We start from the raw sequence: 18,547 nt of genomic DNA, 5'->3' as shown, positions 1-18,547 counted from the left end.
TGCACCAAGTCACCTTAATTAAAGCTTTTAAAATAACATTCTCAAAAATATTTTTTGAAAATTTTCCACGAGTTCAACCATAGCTTTTCTGGCTATTCTTTACAAATTTTTTGAACTGTGGAAAATTTTGTGGAAAACTTTTTCCAGCTAATATTTTTTTTGGATTTCTGAGAAAATTTGCTTTCATTTTCATTACTCCTTTTCATTGCTTCGTTCTTGAGTTATGGTTTTTCAAAGTAATTAGTGTCAAGGAAAAACAAAAAAATCCACCTGAATTTTCCGGGAAAATAGGCAACTCTGATTTTTTCTCAATTTTAAAGAATATTGAGCATTTTTCAGATATTCTAATGAAGAAACAATGAGGCTTTCACAGTTTCATCACTTTGCTGGATATCAATTGTCTAACTTTTTATTTAGCTTAATTAACCACCATCTTTGTTACAAAAAGAACAAAAAATTGAAGCTACAATTGCTCATGAATTGTGGTTTAGTGAAAACCGCTCTTCTGCATTCGCTGTATTGTGACAAACATTACTTCATCCCGTTCGTGTGACCGTTTCTCTCGACGAATATGTAGTCCGGATGAGTAGCCTTGAGAGATTCCTTGAACACATAAAGGTAGAAGTTTACCCGCTGTAGTGTTGAACTCTCGCCCATAATTCCGGCCCGCCACGCAATTCCCATCGTGGGTCCGAATCCACCCTGAATCTCCAAGGAGAAGCTGAAACGAATGCACGTTCATTAGGTCTAGTTTCACCTCCTATTGCTCCGACATTCAGACATACTTATTCATGGCGTACTCGGAGACCTTCCACCAGTTGACGTCCTTGGGGATCATAATACAGGTCACGGTCGGCAGCCGATGTTTGGGCTCTTTGACGAATACTTCCAGGCCCATGGCCTGCAGGCCGCGGTACATTTGCTCGGCACATTCCTGTCTCCGGCGAATGACCGCTTCAAGACCTTCGTCCGCCACCTGGGCGATGGCTTCGCGGAGGGCAAATATCAGGTTGGACGGGACGGTGTGGTGATACCGCTTCTGCTCATCGTAGCATCCCCAGTAGTTGCCCAACACTAGCAGGTCCCAGTAGAATACTTTGGATGGTGTTTTTCTCGATCGAATCACTTCTCTGAAACGAAAAACCAGTAGATTAGGACTTGAGCATCTATATCGAGTTAGACCAGACACTTACAATGCCTTCGGACTGATCGAAATGGGCGTTATTCCGGGTGGGGCACCCAGCACCTTCTGTGACCCGGTATAGGCGCCATCGATCTCCCATTTGTCCATGTAGAACGGAACCCCGCACAGGCTAGCCACGGCATCTACCAACAGTAGGCAGTCATAGTCGTGGCAGATTTTGCCCAGTCCTTCCAGAGGTTGCAGCAACCCAGACGAAGAATCTCCGTGTACCACGAACAGACACTTCGGTCTGTGCTGTTCGATCGCCTTTTTGAAATCGGTCATCGAGAATGGTCTGTCGGCTGGTCCTGCCAGTACCCGGACGTCGGCTCCATAACGGGTGGCCATATTGATCGCACGTTCGGCCCAGATGCCATTGTTCGCGATCAGTACGATGTCTCCCTCTTCCAGCAGATTGCACAGCAGAGCTTCCATGCCGGTGTGGGCCGAACCCGTGATGCACATGGTCGTTCGGTTTTCCGTTTGGAAGATGTACCGTAGGCCGTCTTTGACTTCGTCGATCACTTGGAACAGCTCATCGTGGAAGTTACTAAGGCAGGTGTTGTTCAGAGCAGCGAGAACACGCTTCGAACAGTTGGACGGTCCCGGACCCATCATAATCTTGTCCGGGATGACGAGGGGACCTCGGAGGGAATTTGGTGGCGGGGTGAATTTCATTGTGATGCTGAAATGTTGCAAACATATATCAATCAAACTAGAAATTCGTAAACAGAAGTTCAGAAAAATAAGAATCATGCGTAAATAGTCACATTCTTCTGTTATCTCTTGTTCTAAAGGTCGTTCACCAAATTCTGAACTATGCTTTCTAGTACCAAGTCGCAATTCATCTAGGCGTTATCAGTTGATGTGTCCAAAAACGTCGCATGTGTTATTGTATATGATTGATAATTCATTATTAGAAACGGATGCCCTTTGTTTCTCCAATTCATTAGACTGTTAATACTTAGATGTAGAAAGATATTTTTTCTGAAATTAGATTTTTTTATTTGCGAAAAACAACTTAAATTGCATCATTGCATTGCAAGCGTTCGGTCAAGTTTCCGTAAAAAAGATCAGTATTCCATTAAAAAGAATTGGTCATACATAAAATTTAAACAAGAGCAGCAGAATTTGGAAAAAAGAGAACAACTTGATTTAACTCAGTTCAGAAGCATAATATTGAAATGAGATATTCGGCAAACTTGTAGATAAGTGTTTTTCCTACAATTGTAACCAAGGACGCCATACCCTAATTCTCATATATGCGGCGTGAGAGCGCTAGTACCACCTACTCGTACTAAACGATCGGAAAATCAGTGTTTTTTTTCAATATTTTTTTCATGATAGGTACTTGACGTAATTTGTGACAATCACCCAGACAACACTTTCTTGTAGGAGCAGTCATTTTTTCATAAAACATTTTTATAAAAAAATTATAAAAAAAGTTAAGCCCTTTTCAAAAGATAGTCTAGATAAATTTTGAAGGGACTAAGTATGCAAAATGGCTTATCTAGTCAAGGTCTACACAGCCAGAAAGTTTCATTGGAATCTGAGAGGGTGCTGCCAACTCCGAATACGATTTGGGGCGAAATTCGTCATTTACGAAAACAATCGGCCGACAGATCTACGAAGCGTTTCCAATAATTTCGCTGAAACATTCACTGTGTAATGATTGAATCTCTGGGAGTTTTCCTGGAGGAACTAAAGGAATTTTTGTGGATATTCTTGAAGAATACTATAATAGTGTTCCTGAAGTAACCCTAGCCCTAGTCCCTGGAAGTATTCATGACAGGTGATTTTGTAGATTCAGCCAAATTGTCATTGACAGAAGAACCTCTCAGTGGTTAACTGTGAAAATGTTCATAGAACACAAAGCTCAGAAGCAGGCTTCGACCCAATGGGGACGCTACGCCAAGAAGAAGAAGAAAAAGAAGAAGACGAAGAAGACGAAGTTTGATTTCAGGAGATGGAGTTAAGTTTCCTGCGCCCATCGTTCGAAAACGGCCTATGACTCATCAATTTGGTCGCTTCCATGAAAATGACCATTTGAAGTACATTACTGATACGGTGAGGATATGTCCACGGAATATAGTTCTGAAGAGATGTTGTTTTCAAGAATATTCTAGGGCATCCAAGAACTTCCGCGAATAAAGGCCTTCAGATCTACAAGCGTGATCGATGGATTGTAGCCACATTACTGATGCGGTGCAACATCCTACAGGTCCTTAGAGTATAGTTCTGTTGAGACGTAGTTTTCAAATATATTCTAGGACCTCCAAGAATTTCCGAGAGTGCAGGCCTGAAAATCTACGAGCGTAATTAATTAATTTTTCCTATATCGTTGATGCGGTGTAACATCCTACAGATCCATGGAGCATAGTTCTGTAGGAAACTACTTCCCAAATATGCTCTAGGTCATCCAAGAATTTCCGCGAATAAAGAATTCAAGATCTACAAGCGTAATAAATGGATTTTTGTTATATTACTGATACGGTGTAACATCCTACAGGTCCAAGGAGCATAGTTCTGAAGAGAAGTTATTTTCAAGGATATTCTAGGAAAACCAAGAACTTCCGCGAGTGGTGGCCATAAGATCTACAAGCGTAATCGTTAGATTGTAGTTACATTACTGAAACGGTGTAACATCCTACAAGTCCATGAAGCATAATTCTGCAGAGAAGTTGTTTTCAAAGATGATCTAGTGCATCCAAGAACTTCTGCGAGTAAAGGCCCCAAGATCTATAAACAAAATCAATGGGTAATTGTTGCATTACTGATGCCGTGTAACATCCTATAGGGCAATGAAGCATGGTTATGTAGGGAACTACTATCCAAAAAAACTAGGTCATCCAAGAACTTCTGCAAGTGAAAGCCTTAAGGTCTACAAGTATTAAAATGAAAGGTTGTTACATAACTGATGCGGTGAAACATCCTACAGGTCCTTGGCGCATGGTTCCGTTAACGTGTTCTAGGTCATCCAGAACTTCCGCAAGTAAAGGCCTGAATCTACTAGCGTAATTGCTTTTACATTACTCATACGGTGTAACATCATACAGATTTTTGGACCACGGTTCTAAAGAGAAGTTATATTAAATGATTTTCTTGGTAATCAGAGAATCAGATCAATAAGCAGTTTTGTTGCATTACTGATGCGGTGCAACGTCCTACAGGTCCATGGAAGACAGTTCTGTAGAGACTTGATTTCCAAGAATGCTTTAGGTCTTCCAAGTACTCTTGCGTATACAGACCTTAACCCTCTAATACCCAAATTTTTGATTTGGGTCTAAATATCATTTTTCGTCATCTAAAATCGATTTAAACATGTTTTGGAAGACGATTCTTTTTAATTCTCGATTTCATGAATTTCAGTTTTTGATTTTTCTATTTTTTATTTTTGAACATCCCCACACTTTTATATTTTTCCTGGAAGCCAATTTGGGGAACGGATTTTTTGAGATGAAAACATTTTGAGATTTTATGATTATTGTTGAAATATTATTATTTTAAATTTTTTTCACAGAAAAAATAATTTTCCGTGTAATTTTAAGAAAAATATTTTTAGAGTGTATTCGATTCCCTTAAAATATTAAACAAGGATAGAATGGTTTGGGAAAAATTTAAAATATGTTAATTGTAGCGATTCAATACAAAATAAGCAATGACTTCTAAAAGGTGACTAAAACATCAATTTTTCAATGATTTTCAAAAAATGTTAATACGCTTTATAATACACCAAAAACCATTTTGAGATATACAAAACAGCCCTAAATATCAGCCAAAAATATAAAAAAAATGATTTTCCACGAATCAAAAATTACAAAAATGCTCAAACTATACCCCGTCTAAAGGCGGGATTGGGTATTAGAGGGTTAACAAACAACTATCGACGGTAACATCACGCTTGTGATGTATGTAATAAACGTTATTTTTCAATCACGGATTATGTCTGCACTATATGCAGGCATTGGGATTAAAATTTCAAACATTTGCATTATGATAAACAATTGGATCGCAATTCCAGATGTAGTATTGCATTTGGAGATTTCTTATGCGGGAAACGTTACTTTCGAGCGAGTGAGTTTTTGGGCGAAAGAAATTCGAGCGTTTATCATTCAGGTATTTGGCATTCGGACGAATGACATTCGAGTTTTGTTTCCAAAGCATCTCACTTTTGGAGTATAATGAGGTACTTATTGAGTATGTATAATCGATAAAACTAACTTATCAATCAGCAACATTTATGTTTCGTAGCGATCAAACTCAAACAGAAATTACCCAATCATCTCTCTTTTGAGTTCTTCACCAATGCGAGAACAATAATAACACAATAATAACAATAATAAGTTCGAAGTTGACCAAAGTTCATAGCTATCGCAGTCGCAGTTGACAACCGGTAAACCTGAAGGATGTTGCACCACATCAGTAATGAAACAACAATTCATTGATTATGCTTAGAGATCCTAAGGGTTTTTCACGGAAGTTCTTGTGAAACCTAGAATATCTTTGAAAATTAGTTCATTACACAACAATTCTTCATGGACCTGTAGGATGTTGCACAGCATCAGTAATATAATGAAAATCCATATATTGCCCTTGTAGATCTTAAGGTCTCTACTCGCGGAAGTTCTTTGATGACTTAGACTATTTTTGAAGATTTGTTCTCTTCAGCTCAATGCTACATGGTCTTGTATGATCTTGGACCGTATAAGTAATGTAACAACAATCCATTGATTACGCTTGTAGATCTTAAGGTTTTTACTCATGAAGTTCTTGGAGTACTTAGAAGATGTTTGGCAATTATTTCTCAACAGAACTATGCTCCATGGACCTTTAGGACGCTACACAGCATCAGTAATGTGACAATAAACCATTGATAACGCTTGTAGATCTTCAGGTTTATACCCGCGGAAGTTTTTGGGAACCCTAGATCATTTTTGAAAATTATTTCTATACAGAACTATGCTCCCTGGACCTGTACGACGCAAATGGGTGACAAAACGTCGAAAGACAAAACGTCGAATGCCAAAACGTCGAATGCCAAAACGTCGAAAGGACAAAACGTCGAAAAGTGTGTAACTGTTCGCAGTTCAGTGTGGATTTTTGTTTTTGAGATTTTGTGTGGATCGATTTAATCCTGTTGATAGCCTGAGAGTGGTGGTGATACGGTAGATCCACCAAGATGGCAGGATGACGAACTAATTAACGGGGACACACTCATTATGTCGTATTATCTCGGGTCACTGCCCAAGCGCTGAAGACGCCCTTGAAGGAATAATGCGCCCGATGATCGCCATCGCCACCCTGCTAGAGGCCGCCATCGTAGCCACCCTGAAGGAAGTTATGAAGTAATGCTGAAAATTTGTGGAAGGTGCCACTGACATTGTGCCACTCGCAGTGTTGCATTTGAACGCGACCAATTTGCGTTGAAGTTCAAAAACAGCACGCTGCGATCAAACATACTTGAACATTGTTCAGTTCAAAATTTGGAACGCACGTGAGCTCGAAAGTGAACGCAACTTGAGCAAGAACTGTATCCGCAGAATGCCAACATGCCAACATGGTACCCTGGTACCTGGTAAACTGAAATGGTCATGTTTCTACCATTTTTTCACCAATTCTAGCAATCGGGCTGATTCGATTCAGAAACTCACCCGCAATTGAGAGCGAGAACCGGTTCGGTCACCGTGGATTACCGGATAATCCGGATTTCGCTGCAGAATATTAATGCCCGATGCCAAAATGTCCAACTTCATTGTGGCCGGCGCATATTTTCGCGCAACAACGCATGTATACAGATGCGTCACAATGTCCTAAGGCAGCACCTTGGTCGGGACGCACATAAGATTTGATGACACATCCAAGTTCAGTCCATTTTTGGCTCGCGTTTAGTTCAATTGCAACACTGGGTGCCAGTAGAAGGGGCTCCAAAGAAGTGAGAGAAGAAAAGGCCGGGAAAGTGCGGGAATAAATAATGTTACACTTAACGTGACGTGATGTGAGTTTTTATATACGACAGTGCGAATATTCCCTACCCGCGAAGAACTGGTCAAGAAACATGTCCACTCTGAGGTGTTGTTTCAGGGAGCTTCAGGAAGGCTCCCCTCTGAACTAGTTGGCAGATACAAATGAAAGAATGAGTATCCTTTAAAAGAATAAAGAACTCACTATTTGCTTAGATTACTGGTTTTCGACGTTTTCGACGTTTTGTCCTTTCGACGTTTTGTCCCTTTCGACGTTTTGGCATTCGACCTTTTGGCATTCGACGTTTTGGCATTCGACGTTTTGTCTTTCGATGTTTTGTCCCTAAACCGTACGACGCTATACTGTATCAGTAATGTGGCAATAAACCATTGATGACGGTTGTAGATCTTCAGATCTATACTCGTGGAAGTTCTTGGAGGACCTTCTTCTTCTTCTTTGTGGCTCTACGTCCCAACTGGAACTTGGCCTGCCTCGCTTCAACTTAGTGTTCTTTGAGCACTTCCACAGTTATTAATTGAAGGGCTTTCTTTGCCTGCCCTTGCATGAATTTGTATATTGTGAGGCAAGTACAATGATACTTTATAGTTAAAAGATCCACTTTAATAAATAAATAAACGAAAAAAAAAACAATGATACTCTATGCCCAGGGAGTCGAGAAAATTTTCCCGACCGGAACGGGAATCGAACCCGCCGTCTCCGGATTGGCGATCCATAGCCTAAACCACTAGGCTAACTGAACTAGCCTTAACCACTAGGCCAACTAGGCTTGGAGGACCTAGAACATCTATAGAAATTAGTTCCTTACAGAAAAATTGTTCATGGACCTGTAGCATGTGACAAGGTATTAGAAATGTAACAACAATCCATTGATTACGCTTGTTGATCTTCTGGCCTTTACTCGCGGAAGTTCTTGGAGGTCAAAATTAGAGGTCATGTTTGAAAATTATTTATTTACAGAACAATGCTCCGTAGACCTGTAGGGTGTTGACAGTCTCCTTGATCCTTCGTTTCATCCGTCTAAACAGTCATTAACACCCCAAAATATCTTCTGCGATCTTCCTTGGAAACAGTATGCACTCTGCTCCCCATAACCCATCCCTTCTCCCCTTCTCCACTAACCTCTAGATTCATCCTTTACTACTACCCCCTCCCTTTCCTTATTAACTCTCTAAAACAAACCTCGGATATCTGAAGGTGAGGACATTTCAAATATTTTCAGATTTCCCTCAGTCTTTTTTACACGGATTCCCGAATTAGCACGGTATTATTTTACACGGTTTCTCAAATTAACACGGTTTCGCGAATCAACACGGTTTTTTTACACGGGACGTATCCCCCGTGTAAAAAAGACCTTAGTGTACCTTTTTTCGCAGCTTCCCTTATCGATGCACATGGAGAGAACTACAGCAGATGGAATCATAAATTGAATACATCCTAATCGATGGGTGGCACTTCTTCGGCATTATCGATGTCAGAACCTATCATGGCGTTAAAATCGACTCTGACCCCAAAACTTTCCGTACCGTCGTTGGGGGTGAGAATGGGTCAAAAAAGGATACTCAAAAATTATTTGTTAAATAACAAATGCAATTGAAGTCGGAATAACTTTTTATTTGGTATGTATACTCTCCTATGTGGTAATGATAGTTTGGCAAGAAAGTATCACGTTATATGAATTGCTTACTAAACTACAAATGATTGGAAATTGACCCAATCTCACCCCTTAGAGGGGGTGAGAATGGGTCAAAGTATTCGAAATCACCTATCTAAGTATATAAGTTAATTTTATTGATCATATGTAGTAAACCTACTTAAAACACAATGTTATCATGGCGAATAAAAATTTAGGTAATTTTAAAAGATGATTAATGCACCTAAAAGGGCTAATATAACCGAAAAAATGATTGAAATTCGATAAAATAACGTTTGTATGCTGTATCACCAATTTTAACCATCATAATCATCCTCATTTAGAGTTTCAACCTCCATGAGAGGAGGGGGGATTACAATGAGGGAGGGGCGCAAAAAAACATGATAGTTTTAGTATACTGACTGCATAAGAAATGTTTAAACAAAACCTCCGTTATAAACTCTTATGTACATGATCATTGGCCTCTATATTGCTAAAGTAAATCACTCCATCTCAAGATAGAGGGTCGTTCAAATATTATGTTACACAACAAAAATGAGTGGAGAAGAAGAACGCTTTTAAATCTATTTTGTAAGCTTACGATATTGCAGTACAATACAGATTAGCTGATGATTAGAGGAGCTATTCAAACGCATGGATGTATTGTCATAAATGATTTTAGGCACTAAACGTATTAACACACTCGTTTGACACTTCTCGACATATTTTCGAGAGAAAGCGTGCTTTTATGAAGATACGGTAAACATGGCACCACTCTAACGTCTAATGAGGACTGGATTGATTTTTTAGTTAAGGTTATGTGCACTCAATAACTTGCTTGACCCAATCTCACCCCCGTTCTTAATATTTAGAAATGGGGTCGAAAATATTAAATTTCTAAATAAAAAGAGCAATGACAGCCCGCTTTTTTCATTCCATCAACCAGGTGATACCTACAGCTATGCACTTATAAGAAAATTTATGGTTAGGTACTTGTGTTAAACATTACGAAGGAGAGTTTTTTTCAGAGTGATTTATTAGTTGTTTCATCATATAAGTTTAGCCACAAATTTTACAAAAAAAAAACGATTATTGCTAAACATCTTATTCTGCATCATGACGTGTAAAAACATCTCCTCTTTGAAATAATATAGAGTTTTCAATATAAATTAGCGATAGTTGATGAGTTATTTCAAATTTTATGTTTCTCCGTTTTGACCCAATCTCACCCCCCAGACCCATTGTCACCCCCATCGACGGTAATCAAAAAATGTAAGGTACCAACGACCTCCTCAGTACGATCTAGAGCAACTGCAGCAACCAGATGTCGCATTTGCATGCGCACAAAATTTCTAGATAGCGATGAAGACGAGCGCAATGCGAATCTGGAAGCATTTCCTCATTTTTTTGGTTTTTGATTTTTTATTAAATAACAAAGTAATATTTTCAAAATCGGTTTTCGTACACATGTAGAGCATGGATCAAGATATCTTCTGATTTTTTTTGTGGTGGAAAAAGTTTTCCGTTTTTGCAGAAACCATTTTTTTTTTGTGAAATTTTATTCAAAAATGTTTTTTGCAAAAACGACAAACATTTTCCACCACAAAAAAAAATCAGGGGATACCTTGATCCATACTCTACATGTGAACGAAGACCGATTTTGAAAATATTGCTCCGTTATTTTATAAAAAATCAAAAACCAAAAAGTGAGGAAATGGATCCAGTTTCGCCTTAAGCGAGGATTGTTGGAGTACAGTAAAAGCAGCCATAAATATCACAACTCCCGAATGCGTGGAACGGAGTCGATTGAACGAATGATTCGACGAAGAATGCAGAGGAGTTTTGGAATAGAAGAACGCAGCGTGGGCGGTAATACTGCAGCTTGGAACCCGGCAGAACGTGGAACAATACAAACAGAAGCTTGAACAGCAGACCCGCTGCTTTCCGAAGAAAGCAAAGAAAACAGCTACCTGTAAGAAACGGAGTGCGAGGAAACGGAGCCGGGAACGAAACTGCTGTGCCGTATCAAGTAACACGGGAATACGCACTTTGCAAGGGTTTCATGACACGAGCCGGAATGTGCAAAGATAAGGGAGGGAACCAATTTACAGACTGTCGGCAGGTGATTGAAAGGTGGAAGCAGCACTTTGATAAGCAAGGACCTGAAGGATGTGGAGAACGTAGGCAGGGAAGGAAACGACTATTTACATCAGTGGAGCAAGAATAGGAAGGGCAGAAATGAAGCAACTGTCACGCTGAGGCTCTGAGGAGTTATAAACTCACCACCAGCTCATCCACCAGCTTGAAAGCAATAAAGCTGTTGGTTTGGATGGTATTATAGCTGAACTCATCATGATGGGCCAAAAAAGGTCGGCTATTTGGTTGCTCCAGTTAATAGTCAGGATCTCGGAAATTGCCAGTTGCTGGGGAGTGGAAGAAAGGAGCAATCTGCTTCATGCACAAGATAAGCTACCACATTCGGCCTACAAAGTGTTACCCCATATCATCTTCCGTCGTCTAATTTATCAAATGCGAATGAGTTCGTGGGAAAACGGAAACTTTCCAGCTATGTCATGAATACCAACATTTGGCCGTCAGGTCCGAATGATTGTTTTCCAACTAGTATAGGGTGTCCCAGAAAGTATGGGCGCAACTTTGCAGCTCTACCACAGACCACTCTGACATTTCCCATCGTACACCAATTTAAAGGTCTCTTTAAAATTTTAATAGGGTATCGCGCTACTTGGGCGGTGGTTTTCTTCGTCTGTTATTTTCTTCTGTTTTCCACTGTAACTCGGCCAATTTTGAACCGATTGACTTGAAATTTTGTACACGGGTAGATACTATACCTATCTCACCGCATTCCAAGAATTGTGTCAATTGGTTCAAGATTGACTGAGTTATAGTGGAAAACAGACGAATATAGAAGCCACCGCCCAAGTAGCGCGATTCCCTAGTTGGCCAACTGCCCACCCGTGCTGCCGCAATTCTGCAAAGTGACGTAAGCGCCATTCAAAATTTCGAATTTTTTTGGTATATTATATATAACATCTGGTGTAAAAATAACTCTGTGGTATGCCTGCTGTATTAGAATGCAATATATAGTCGTAATCTATCATCTATAGAAAGAAACTTAGAGGATGACCAAGAGTTTTATGGATTATAACCAAAAAATGGGCCAAACTGTCAATGTCGCTTACGTCACTTTGCAGAATTACGGCAGCGTGCCGCTCGCATCATTTTTGTTCGAGTTTGACGTTTGCCCACTACCGCCATCTAGTTAATGGCCGGCCAAACTCAGTCCTTTCAGTATTGGGCGAACAGGTTTCTGGGACTATGAGTTGAATTGAAAAATGTTCGAAGTGTTACGTCTGTTTGTCTGTGGCTCTACCATTTGGAAATGGATGCATAAACAAACTTTATTTTCACACATATCCTGCCTTAATATACTAACATCAAATGCCATCTTGTACCGACTTTTCGAACCCTCTAAGCAGAATACCCTCTTCGAATGAGTGCAATCAGTTATGTGCCGTTTAATGCCGTCCTATTTTCCTATCCTTTGACAGATACGCGTATTTCGACTACCACTTGTAATCTTCCTCACTGTCAGTTATCCACTGACAAAATTAAAAAAAAAAAATGTTTTCCATAAAATTTTCCACTGTTGAGGAATGTCGGTTGGAAAAGTTCGGAAAAACTGTTTTCGAAGTCCACAAAAATTCCCAAAAAAAAAAAAAATTAAAAAAAATGTGTCCACGATGCTTTGTTTTTGAGTTATGATTTTTCAAAGTAGCTGGTGTCTGTGGAAAATGTTGCTTTCCACTGGGATTTTCCGGAAAACTAGGCGCCCCTGATTTTTTTTCAATTTATTTTTTGTTCATATCTGTGAAAAAAATATCATTAAATTCTGAGAACCTTCGTACCAAATTGCACGATTATAAAAGAAATCCGCATCTATGATGCATTTCCAATAAATTTGCGGAAACATTCACTGCACAGATATAAATTCTGAAAACTTCACTTGACGAATATATCAGAAAGTATAAATTTCCATTTAATTTTATCTGATTTTAGATAGAAAAATTCCTTGTGTGTTTCATACTGGTAATCCCGGCAGCAACTTCAGGAGAATATTGGATGAATTCTCGAAGGGATTGGGTTTACAGAAAAAAAAACCTGGAAGTCTTCAAGAAGTTTCATCTTCGATTTCTCTTTGAGGCCTTTCTGCAATTTCTTTAGCTTCTTGAATTCATCAGGAAGTTGATTCTGAATTTCTCTCATATATTCCTAATGTATATCTTCCAAGAGTTTATCATGGTATTCATTCAGGTGTTTTATGGACTTCCATAAAACTCCAGGTGTTCCAAAAGGAAATCTTGTACGAGTTATTGCAATTGACAAAATCACATGTTTAGAAATTTCTCCAACAGTTTAGAAAATTTACCCTGCACAATTTTTGTGAGGAATTCATCGAAGAGGTTTTCTGGGTTTTCATAATGAGTCGTGTCAATATTACTCTTTGTCCTGGAAGGAATAAAGAAATCCTGGAAGAAACCTCTGTAAAAATCTCGTAAGGAACCTCGGAAAGAACTTCAGGAAGAATCTCATCGTAAACTTTTGAAGGAATCCCATGAAAAACATTTTATTCTTAAAAGGTTCTGTGCGATTTTCAGGAATGATCTCAATGAGGCTTCCGGAATTATTAAAAAAAAACTTCAGGGATTACTTCAAGAATCCCTTCAGAATATCTCAACATTTTTTTTCTCTGAAGAATCCAACCAGCATTTTTATATGAGCCCCACCTAAATTTTAAACGAAATTTTCCTCTAAAATGATCCCCGATCACATCACCTGCCGAATCCACATAAAAAATCCACCGATAAACCCTTTTAGTGTATTCTAATCCCAGCAAAATTCCTCCTACTACAGACTGATCCGTTACCGTATCAGGCTTTGATCCAACCATCGTTCTAACTGCGATCCCTTTGGAAGTCCTCCCAAAAGCCCCAATGCCTTCCAACATGGCGGTCAAATGGTGTAACTGCCGGGGCCCGTGGCGCAAGTGGTCACACGTTTGCTTTATAGGCAGATTGTCATGGGTTCGATCCTAGCCCCGGCACTTTCATCAGTTGCTCTTCCCTCCTGAGAGCAGCTGACACTGACCCTCTTCTGAGCCCATGACTCAACGGACCTGCCCAGACAACCAGTAATCGTATAAGATGTTGCATAAGATACTAAACTGGAGACCATATGCGTACATGCCTCCATTTAGGCGCATGTAAAATGTACGCATATCGCCTCCACTTTAACAGCTTATTCAACATATTATACGATCACTGGTTGACTGGGTGGTTACTTAAACATCGGCAAACGGCATCGTAATGGCCTAGTCGATAAAACAGCTGTAGTTAGGTTAAGTGGTTAAGAATTAAAAAAAAATGGTGAAATAAATGTGAGTGCTTTGGTTGATCTTATGGATCACTTGGCCTGAAGTTTCAGATGCTATTAATGAACCACATGAAAATAAATCATGAATATTCCACCTTGATTTGTAGAACTTGATTGGGTTTGTCTGGTTAGCCGAAGACATATACAAAGTTCTGGTTGTTGTCGTAGATCATGTGTGTGACCTAATCTTGAGGATGATTTGAAGAACTTTAAATAGTTGGAAATTATGTCGGTAGTACTGCGCATAACCAAAGATACTACCGATGCTTTGGTTGATTTTGGCTAATGTTTTGGATGATTTGGAGATCATAGAATATCTCATATCCACGTGACCACAATGTTCATGATGAACATAGGCTTATAGAGCATGATGGACATATGTGGGTGTAGACAATGGTTAGAATACTCGGTGTTCATCAGATTTGAGAGCATTTTCTAAGAACTGAAAATCTCAAAATCTTCTGGATCCGTGGGATGTTGAGGTGTAACTATATATTATCCATAATATTTTAGGGTACTTTTTTGTATGAATTCACGAAAGGGTTTTTATATAATTCCCGTCATACTAAGAACCGATCAATAATTATCAAGTTTATCCTTGCACCTCACCCAAAGTCTCATGGTTAGTTATGTTTTAGGGGGCATCCATTTAGTACGTCACGCTAAATTTTAGAATTTTCAACCCCCCTCCCTCCATCGTACGGGTTTTTCGTATACCTTATGCATTGCTTGTCACACTTTCCAGAAACCCCCCTCCCTCCTACGAGCGTGACGTACTTAATGGATGCCCCCTTAATTACGAATTCATAAATTACTTAAAATAATGAGATTTAAATAATTGTTCTTTGAATCCTTGATCGTCTATTTCGTGCACAAGATGAATTCAATTCCCGTCACACCTTGTTTGTGACACTAAGGTATATAGGATTGCCAAACATCATGATATGACCGTAGTTGTGTATATTTAAAGTCGGTCAAATTCGTCGCAATTCAAATCAAATCATGTGTTCAAAGTTCAATTGGGCAGAAAGCTTTTTAATTGAGATAAGTAATTGAAGCTGTACAATAACGACCAAAACATTTCGGTTAATACTTTTGCTCATCTGATCAGAAAAGTCCATCACAGTCAGTGTAACAAAGAAATCTTTCTTTGTGGTTGTGAAATACGATGTTTTATATGCAGAATACCCACGCCCACATTTTCATACATGGGTAACTCTCGCTGAGACCGGCCCACTATTTACACCTTGTCTTCAAAAATGTTTAAGGTGCCGATTTTCTGAAAGCCCTCGCTAAAAACGTAAGAAAAATGCATTTGGTTACTCAAATTGATGGACCCCTCGTTAGTTAGAGCCACAACAGTTTTTGCAGACCCCTCGATTTTGGTCAAACGGTGGCTCACTTAAACCGTTATAACTCTAAAGTTTCTCCAAAAACCACCTCAAAACGAATTGTTGTTGAAAAGAGGAAAGATAGAGCTACTATTTACAATAATAAAAAGTTGGGTCGGCCATATTGATTTTAGCCGCCATCTTGGATTTTTATACCAAAACATTTTTTCACCATGAGGGCAACCACCGATTTGCATGTACACACAAAGGCGGGTGCCGCAAAATTTGGCCAAATCGGAGGTTCGTTTCCGTTTTTGACTGTTTCTCAATGATCGGGCATTGCTTTCATAACTTTTTTAGTGTTTTGAAAAGCTTAAACCTTCAGCTTTCCATTAGTGGCTTTAGAATTTAAATTCGTGTTCGTAAACACTGCGAAATAACGCTGCATTTATGTAAACAGTCGGCACCGGGCCCAGTGCGCAAAAGTGGCATGATTTACAAAACGGCTGATAACTTTTGAAAGAAGAAAAAGACATCTCTAATTTTTTGATATGTTATGTATAAATGCCTCAGCTTTCAATTGATGCAAAAATTTTGAAAATCGGTGGTTGCCCTCATGGTGAAAAAAATGTTTTGGTATAAAAATCCAAGATGGCGACCAAACTCAATATGGCCGACCCAACTTTTTATTATAGTAAATAGTAGCTCTATCTTTCCTCTTTTCAACAACAATTCGTTTTGAGGTGGTTTTTGGAGAAACTTTAGAGTTATAACGGTTTAAGTGAGCCACCGTTTGACCAAAATCGAGGGGTCTGCAAAAACTGTTGTGGCTCTAACTAACGAGGGGTCCATCAATTTGAGTAACCAAATGCATTTTTCTTACTTTTTTAGCGACGGCTTTCAGAAAATCGGCACCTCAAACATTTTTGAAGGCAAGGTGTAAATAGCGGGCCGGTCTCAGCGAGAATTACCCACATCTTTCCAAGGACGAAGACAACTGTTTGCCTCAAGGTTTGCCTACAATTTACCGACGGGAAAAAGCAATTTATTTCAATAACTGCTTCATATCCATCTATGAAGTACCACGGAGCTTTTGTGGTGTGTGATTTGAATGTCAGTTCAATCAGTGAATCTGACGAAATAAAAATTGAACGGCGATGAAGAACAATTCGGCTAGCTGCTGCTTTGGTGAGGTAGTCTTTGGCATAGGAAAAACGAGAAAATATGTTTACTCGTATGTGGAGTTAAATTAGCACATAAGACGAAGTAAATTTCCAGCCTATTTGAGAGATGTCCAATAGAAGGAGGTTGAATCTCTCCCAGATCGTGAAGCATGGGCATCGAGGGTGACTTAGGGTATTATCGGCAGGTTTGTTCTCTTCGTCATGAGGAGTTTGACGAATTGTCTGAAACTTGATCATATACATAGTTCTGCTTGGTTGGTAAAGAATGGGGCTAACTTTGAGTTCAATAACTTTAAAAAAATCCCCATGACGAAGTGAACAAGACGGCTGAAAATACGTTAGTTCTCCTATATCAACTAGAGGGCCGAATTTTGGAGCAGAAGGAACTCTTTATTTTGTTATTATTTCTCAATTATATACTGCCGTGTGTAGCTAAATGTCCGGTGGTTATAGTGATTCCCATAGAACATGGGACAACTATACTGCGCACGACAGTTTATCTAGGGACCGAAATGTTGCAGAAGAATTAAATTTTGACGAATTACTAGGTAATCACAGATAGTTTGACAAAATATCAAGAATTCAGCTTTGCACGGCATTATATTCGCTAGATGTTTATCTTCGGAACACGACTCCGGATAAACGAGGCTACCTTGTACGTGGAATGCTGGCAAGATACATGGGTACCCGGGTACCTCTATTCTCAACCTGAGTACGTCATAGAACTCTTAGCTTGAGTAACAAGCACTATCCCAGCTGGAAGGTCACTCTAGATTTTAAGCATATGTAGGTTCCACATGTAGTTTGTTCTTGTATTGCACTAGCTTTGAAGACTTCAAACAATCATCTCTTAAAATGTTGAAAGGTTTCAGCAATTATTATCAAATGTACTCTCAAAATATGACACAAGTTACACTTAAAACCACTTAACGTGTCATAAACATTCATTAGAATCACATTTTAGCACTTCACAGAACTGTTTTGGCCTTCCCTTCAGTATAGTTCGTAGTCCACTCATAATTCACTCACCACTTCAAAAAACCAACCACTAAATCCGGTTCAGAACTATAAATCCAAAGTGCCAACGGGAAACCACACAAATGCACTTGCCCTCAGCTCTTCAGGTCTTGCGCGTGATGACGATGACTCTTGCCGATTCACACCCCTCCTGACAGGATTGGCCCGTTCCAATGAACCAACCGACGAACAAGGAAGAAAGACTTTCTTCAGACACGACACAGACACAGGTAGGTAAGCGACGACGATCCTTCTCGTAACCCGAAACCCGATCTTGCCACCAGGAGCATTCGACGTAGACTGAGTAGGTCCTCCGGTTAGATTGGTGGCTTATAGTCACATGGCGATTAAACCGTTTGATTGTGGCTTTTTTTCAGCGGTGGTCATTGTGTGTTTTTTTGAGTTTAATGTGATTGAATAGGGTGGGCTACCGGTTGTTTAAACATATTTTGTGTTAAAATTAGCGGTTAACGTGAGGTTAAAAGGCACTTGCTTAATCTACGGAAATTGATAATGCGGCTTTACCATGACCTACGGCACGTGTGCGGTTCACGCACACAAATGAGTCGCTTAGAGTGGCTGCTTTGGGGTGGATCACCCTATCGGAGTACCTAATTCAAGTGCATCACAGGAAGGTTCTTTTGAATTTCAGCAATAAAAGAGCTCGGCAGTTATGTTTAGCTTATCACTTTCGTAAGAAGACAATTGGATGTTTGCTATAGCGAGAGATAATGAGTGACAATAAGTGGGTATCTGCAGAAGATGAGAA

General features: G+C 39.5%; 1 protein-coding gene across 1 annotated transcript; it reads right to left on the bottom strand.

Annotated features, from left to right (window-relative positions):
• Positions 1-393: 393 nt before the first annotated feature.
• Positions 394-18,105, bottom strand: LOC109411428 (3-hydroxykynurenine transaminase). The gene is made up of 4 exons (XM_029875011.2): positions 17,791-18,105; positions 1,194-1,868; positions 786-1,130; positions 394-721 (listed from the first exon to the last, which is right to left on the bottom strand). The coding sequence occupies exons 2-4, from the start codon at positions 1,859-1,861 to the stop codon at positions 532-534; spliced, it is 1,203 nt and encodes a 400-aa protein (XP_029730871.2). The 5' UTR covers positions 1,862-1,868; positions 17,791-18,105; the 3' UTR covers positions 394-531.
• Positions 18,106-18,547: the final 442 nt, after the last annotated feature.

Source organism: Aedes albopictus, chromosome 3 (genome assembly GCF_035046485.1).
Source record: "Aedes albopictus strain Foshan chromosome 3, AalbF5, whole genome shotgun sequence".
In the NCBI taxonomy this organism is placed as follows: Eukaryota; Metazoa; Arthropoda; class Insecta; order Diptera; family Culicidae; genus Aedes; species Aedes albopictus.
This window is presented reverse-complemented; position numbering and strand designations above follow the sequence as displayed.

What these genes read in the sequence shown, in the direction of transcription:
- LOC109411428 (XM_029875011.2), bottom strand. Translation starts at nt 1,861, where the DNA reads ATGAAATTCACCCCGCCACCAAATTCCCTCCGAGGTCCCCTCGTCATC. An exon ending in TCGATCAGTCCGAAGGCATT is followed by an intron (nt 1,131 to 1,193) that starts GTAAGTGTCTGG and finishes TTTTCGTTTCAG; the next exon opens with AGAAGTGATTCGATCGAGAA. An exon ending in TCCGAGTACGCCATGAATAA is followed by an intron (nt 722 to 785) that starts GTATGTCTGAAT and finishes CATTCGTTTCAG; the next exon opens with CTTCTCCTTGGAGATTCAGG.